Consider the following 7,046-nt stretch of genomic DNA (forward strand, 5'->3'; position numbering starts at 1 on the left):
TTAGATTGATCCAGTTTCGAATTTATCTGCCCATATGGAGTCTAATGACTTATTTTGAAGAACAAAATGTGCTTGTTTGGTTTGGGTTTTTTTTTTTTTAAGCCAAAGATAATAATTTTGCATCTCTTTGCAAAGGATCCAATCTAATACACACACACACACACACACACACACACACACACACACACACACACAGAGTATTGGCTAACTAGAGCCATCATTATAAACAAGTAACTTCTTGTGATAAGAGGAGTCAAAAATCTTCTTAATATTTTGTCAAAAATGTTTAATAAAAAATATTTATCATGGGCTGGGAAAGATAGCTGGTTGGTAAAGCACTTGGCATGTAAGAATGAGGTCATGGTGGCGTGCACTTGTAGTTCCAGGACTGAGGATGCAGAAGTAAGAATATCTCTGGAGTTTGCTGGCCAGCTAGCCAAAGTAATCAGTGAGCTCCAGTTTCGGTGAGAGGGTGGAGAGAGGGCTCAGTGACTAGGAGCCATGCCTTGCTGGTTGTCATGGCACATACACCTGTGATCCAGCACTTGAGAAGTAGAGGCTGGTGGGTCTCTGTGACGTCAAGGCTAGCCAGGTCTACATAGTGAGTTCCAGGATAGCCAGGGCTATACAGTGAGACCCTGTATCAAAAAAGACAAAGACAAAGACCACTAGCTGTTTCTCCAGAGGACCTAGGTTCAAATCCAAACACCCACATGGTAACTCACAACCCTCTGTACCTCAGTTCCAGGAGATCTGACTGATCCTCCACCACCAGGCACACATGTGGTACATGGACCCACACACTGACAGGGAAAACACCATACACATAAAATAAAATAAATAATTCCTTAAAAAGATTACATGGGGAGCGATTGTAGAAGGACCTAATGCTCATTTCTAGACTTTCCACACAAACACACATGATAAAGAAGGAAGTTTTCCCTTTACATACCATGGTTTGTGTTTGATCCAAGAAGTCCTGGGCACAAGTTTTTTCTATATTTTTTTTGAGAAATTGTGCAGTTTTAAGTCTAATAATTATGCTCCATAATTTTGAGGTTCTTCTGTTCATTTGGGTTTTTTGAGACAGGACACCTTTGTGTATTCCTGACTGTGCTTGACCTCACCCTGTAGACCAACATAGCTTCAGACTCGGAGATCTGCCTCAGCCTTCTGAATGCTGGGATTAAAGGCATGTGCCAACACTGCCCAGCGGTTTGTTTGTTTGTTTTTTTTAAAGATTTATTTATTTATTATATATAAGTACACTGTAACTCTCTTCAGACACACCAGAAGAGTACAGATGGTTATGAGCCACCATGTGGTTGCTGGGAATTGAACTCAGGACCTCTGGAAGAGCAGTCAGTGCTCTCAACCACTGAGCCATCCCTCCAGCCCCAGTGGTTTGTTTTTTAATGCGATGTGAAATATGGATCTAAATTCACATTTATTGGTATCATTCATCACTCTCTGGGTTTATGCTAAGTGATAAAATCAATTTAATAGTTCAGTAGTTCAGTACCATTCATACAGAATTTGAAGGCATGAAAATATTATATATCATTTATAGGTTTATATATGTACACATAGGTTAAAAAAATCTACACCAAAATCTCTGGTAAGAAAAACTGAGGGGTTGGGGATTTAGCTCAGTGGTAGAGCGCTTGCCTAGGAAGCGCAAGGCCCTGGGTTCGGTCCCCAGCTCCGAAAAAAAGAACCAAAAAAAAAAAGAAAAACTGAGTTTCCAAAGAGAAAAGATAAAAGCACTGAGCCTGCGAAGATTTGGTGGTAAAGGGGTCTTCAAGTTGGTCTGTACTGTTTTTAGATGAAAATAAATTGTACATAATTATTCATTTGGGGTGGCTTTATCATATTGTACTTGATTATTTTCTGAGCTTTTACATTTCTTAAATTAAAATACACAGAGAGCTTACCAGTTTTGGTATGCCTGTAATCCCAGTGCTTGGGAGGTAGAAGCAAGAGGAGCAGGAGTCCAAGGCTATCCTCAAGTTCAAGGCTAGCCAGGGCTACATGAGACCCTATTTAAAAAAATAAATAACACACTCACACACACACACATACACATACTCTTTCACACATACACACACACACACACTCACACACTCATATACACACACTCACACACACACACACACACACACACACACACACACACACACACACACACACACACACACACACACACACACACACACACACACACACACACACAAACACACACACACACACACACACACACACACACACACACACACACACACACACACACACACACACACACACACACATACACACACACACACACATACACACACACACTCACACACACACACACACACACACACACACACACACACACACACACACACACACACACTCACACACACACACTCACACACACACTCACACACACACACCCACACACACTCACACACACACACACACACACACACACACACACTCACACACACTCACACCACACACACACACACTCCCACACACACACACACACACACACACACACACTCACACACACACACACACACACACTCACTCACACTACACACACTCACACACACACACACTTACACTCTCACATACGCACGCACACCCTTACACAAGTACACTCTCACACACACACACACTCACACATACACACACACACACAAAGGTCAAGCAAGAATCACACAGAGCAGGGCAGAATGGCATGCTCCTGACATCCCAGCATGTGACTGCCATATGAGCATCTCTAGGTTGAGGCCATGTCTCAGAAAACAAGCCTAGAGAATGGGGATCCTAGAGGACAAAATATTCCATTCATCACGGACACAGCTTCAGCAGTGAGGGCAGCCATTGTGCACACCTCCTGGCAACCTACTTGGAGGCTGCATATTCTCTGTGTGTGTGGTGTTTCTGAACTAGATCCCTCCCTAAGCGGTTCACAGGAACTCATTCTCATGGTCACTTCCATTCTCCCAGTTTTCTCCCACAAAATCCTCCTATATGACCCGTCCCCCACCCCCCAGCTTGGCGATCTGTCTCTGATTGGTTTAATTCCTCCGGCAGTCACACCTCATAGTACCAAGCTACCTTTAAAGCTATACCAGGCCTCTCTCATGGCTCCTCTTGGAGGATCAGTCCTGTCAAGACGAAGCTGAACACCTCCTTTCCGGCCACGGGCTGTCAGAAACTTGTTGAGGTGGACAATGAATGCAAGCTTCAAAGTTTCTGTGAGAAGCTCATGGCCACAGAAGTAGCTGCTGATGCTCTGGGTGAAGGGGGTGTGCAGTCTGAATGAGTGGTGGGAACAAGAAACAAGGCTTTCCCATGAAGCAAGCTGTGTTGGCCCATCGCAGCGTGCTCCTGTTGTCAAGTAAGGGGTGTTCCCGTTATAGACCAGGGAGAATTGAAAAGGGGAAGTGCAAATCTATACAGAGTGCATCGTGGGCGAATCTGAAAGTATTTCAGTTTCTCTTAAGAGGATGATTTCCACCATGTCAGAAAGCCCCTGAACCAAGAAAATAAGAGCCATAGGCCATCCTCGCCAAGAGCTTTGCTTATAAGTCTTGAGTCCAGTCAACAACAAATCTTCAAGAATGGTGAACAGCCAGGACGTGGTGGCTCACGCCTTTAATCCCAGCACTCAGGAGACAGAGGCAGGCAGATCTCTAAGAGTTTGATTGAAGCCAGCCTGGTCTACATAGTTCCTGGACAGCAGGGCTAGGTAGAGAGACCCTGTCTAAACAAACAAACAAACAAACAAACAAATAAGTAAATAAATATTAATGAGGAAAGCTCCCCCTCTGATGAGCAGGTGGCTACTCTCACCTACTCCCATTACTCTCATGGCTACCCAAACCAAATAGACCTCCCGAGAGGGAGTGGCAGATACAATGCAGCCATTTTGCTAGCCAGACCCTGCAGAAGCAGCCTGCAGCAGAGCCTCCTGAGCTGTCCTCAGGAGCACAGCTGCCTGAGGTGGAATCTGAGTGTGAGGAGGGCTGCCCTCAGAGTGGAAGGGGTTTGTGCTGATGTCTTCCTCTGCCGAGCTGTACTTCCTCCCACACACCCAAGACACTCGTCTCTCGCATGTTCTTCCTATTTTCATCTATTAAAGTTATATTAAAAGTCAGCCACTTTCTACTCACAGATTCCTTGGGAATCAGATAAGAGTGGGTGCAAAATGTTGGCATTCATACATGAAGATGTTTGTGGGGGTTTTTTTACCCCTCTTGGAACCTCCTGGTTATAACTACTCTTCTGGGGGTTGGGGATTTAGCTCAGCGGTAGAGCGCTTGCCTAGCGAGCGCAAGGCCCTGGGTTCGGTCCCCAGCTCCGAAAAAAAAGAAAAAAGAAAACAAAAAAAAAAAAAAATAACTACTCTTCTGACCAGCATGTCCACTACATGGCCTCTGCCCGTCTTCCTGACCTTTCTCAACCTGTTCTTTATATTTTGTTTGTCTAAACCAGGTTCTCACTCTGCAGCTTTGAACTTACTGTGTAGCCCAGGCTGCCTTTGAATTCTCAGCCATTCTCCTGCCTCCTAAGTGCTAGTCTCAGCCTGCTCTTACAGCAACCTTCCTCCTACCCTGCCCCCTTTCCTCTCTTTCCTTCCTTCCTCAGCTGATTCCTGACTCTTTTTTTTTTAAGCATGTCCCTGGGTAGCACTTTCCCCTTTCCTTGGAGAGATTAAACCCCCCAAAGTGATGTGTTTTTCTCTCTGATCCTCCCAGGCTCAAGCCACAGGGTCACCACATACATCACCCACTCACGGAGGTGGCCGCTCTATGCCCATGCCCGTGCGTTCCACATCTGCTGGCTCCACCCCGACCCACGGCCCGCAGGATTCACTGAGTGGAGTTGGGGGAGATGTGCAGGAGGCCTTTGCACAAGGTGAGTTTCCAGGAGAGTCTGTGGAGAGCTGACGGGTGCGGGGGCGGGGGTGGGGTCTGAAAGCACATACAGGCCTCCTGCCAGGATTCTCCAGTTACTTCCTTTTAGTGCTCTTGGCTTTGGATGATCAGATAGTGTGCCTTCGTAATCAGATTTACAGTGTAAATAAGTTATGTGCTGGCTCCTTCTCCGTGACGGGCTGGTCTTCCATGGGAGGTCACAGGCACATGTGTGAAGATGACTGTTCTCCTGGGTCTGAGCTCTGGACTGAAGGAAACACCTTGCCCTTTGAGCTTTGCCTCCTCCAGAGGAATTGGATAGAATAAACTCAAATGACACATTTGCCCTATAAAGTCCCTAGAACAAGCAAGAACAGGAAGAAGGGTAATCTCCATAGGACCTAGCCAAAGGTCGGGAAGCCTGCACTTGCCACGGCCACCCGAGGAACCAGGGACCTGTCATCTTCAATGATGGACAGTGGAGTCACGAGGGGAGGGAGTAGAGACAAGAAGTGGGAGACAGTGATGGGAGGCGGTGGTGTTGGAGAGTTAAACCCCTCACCCCAAGACCGAGGAACACCCTGGGCAAAACTCTGCTCTCTACTGTGGCACCCACAAAGCATGGGCGTGACGGGCTCCGCACTCCCAGTAGAGAAGGTGGAGTGGGAACTGTGGGCTCCTGGAGGGCAGAGCTGCTGCCTTCCCCCCAGCGTCTCTGCACCGGTCCAGGGCCTCACTGGCCGGGGCATCCCCAGTCACCCTGATCTGCCCTGACCCTCAGGTACGAGGAGAAACCTCCGCAATGACCTGCTGGTGGCTGCTGACTCCATTACCAACACCATGTCATCCCTGGTGAAGGAGCTCCATTCAGGTGAAACCCAGCGCTTTCCGCTGGTCTCCTCCTCCCCTTCATCCCCCGTGCCCGGTCCCACCATCCCCGCACACAGCCCTTCTTTCCACGCCGCTTTCCCTTCTAGGAATACACGGGATCTTCACCCAGTGCCTCCTTCCCACATGGTCAGTTTATATTAGGAACAGTCTGATGGAGGAGACAGTTCCAGCTGGAAGGAAACCTTGCTCTCGGCGCAGCCAGACCCCTCCTTACTTCCTCTTCTCTGCCTACATCTTTCCCTAGGCTGGCCACCGCTTCATTCTGAAACTATCCTGGATGTGGCCGCCGTCAGCACCAAGCCACCTCTCTCTGTTCCAGCCGCCCTTTGGCTCTCCTGCTTGATTCTGTTTTGAAACTGTCTTCTCCTCTTGTCTGTGAGCAGGCTCTGATCTCACCTGAAGACCCCAGCGGCAGCTCCCTCCGTCCTCCATGTTGGGTCCTATCTGACTTCTTTTTCCGTCTCTCCATGACTCAGCCACTGCCGTGGCTTCCTGGAGTTCTCTGCTTCACAGCCTTTCCCCCCAACCCTTACATGAAACCTAGGAAAGAAAGAGGAGAAAAGACCACCATACCTCTAGTACCCCCAGGCACCATCCGTGATAAGCTCATGCTTAGGAATCATTTTCCAGCCGTGGCATCCTTACGAGGGCTACCATCCTGAGCGCTGCGGCATCACACCAGGGACCCACCGCTGTCCTTTATTACCCAATGCAGTGCTTGTAAGGACAGCAGTGGCTTAGCAGGACTGCTGAGTAGAAGCTAGAGCAGCATCCCATGGATCGTCCAGACACTGCATGGACGCACGCCCGCCCGGGGTGTTTTTCAGCAGAGGGAAGCCTCCCCTCTAGGACTGTTGTTTTTGCCACACTTACCCTCAAGTCCATCTGTTTTCCTGCAGGAGAGATCACACATGTGTCCTGATTGGCTTTCCCAGCTAAGGTCAGTTGCCCGTTCTGCAGGAGATGGTGTTCTTACCCTGTCTCATCCCATCTCTCATGCCCACACTGAAGCCCACCCCCTCACTGTGTGTGTGTGTGTGTGTGTGTGTGTGTGTGTGTGTGTGTGTCCTTCAGTCTGACCTTACAGCTGATTAGAAGGCCTTTTCTCTAACACAGTTCCCTAGTAGACTTCACTTACAGTTTCCGAGGGAATTTCTTAGGGATTTTTAAGCCATGTAAATAAAGGACAGTTGTGCTCGTGGCCAAGTGGCTCACAATCTCAGTACTCAAGAGTGAGCGTGC

The 7,046-nt window shown here is 48.1% G+C and overlaps 1 protein-coding gene across 5 annotated transcripts in view; it reads left to right on the forward strand.

Moving 5' to 3' along the window:
• The window catches only part of Dtnb (dystrobrevin beta), a 192,794-nt gene extending 186,045 nt beyond the window's left edge, over positions 1–6,749 (forward strand). For 3 of the 5 annotated variants that reach the window (XM_032909066.1, XM_032909067.1, XM_032909069.1), the window contains 3 exons: positions 4,755–4,914; positions 5,695–5,784; positions 6,704–6,749. In XM_032909066.1, the coding sequence (XP_032764957.1) occupies positions 4,755–4,914; positions 5,695–5,784; positions 6,704–6,726 (273 nt within the window). In that variant the 3' untranslated portion in view covers positions 6,727–6,749. The other 2 variants (XM_032909068.1, XM_032909065.1) reach the window with 2 other exon arrangements.
• Positions 6,750–7,046: the final 297 nt, after the last annotated feature.

Source organism: Rattus rattus, chromosome 7 (assembly GCF_011064425.1).
Source record: "Rattus rattus isolate New Zealand chromosome 7, Rrattus_CSIRO_v1, whole genome shotgun sequence".
In the NCBI taxonomy this organism is placed as follows: Eukaryota; Metazoa; Chordata; class Mammalia; order Rodentia; family Muridae; genus Rattus; species Rattus rattus.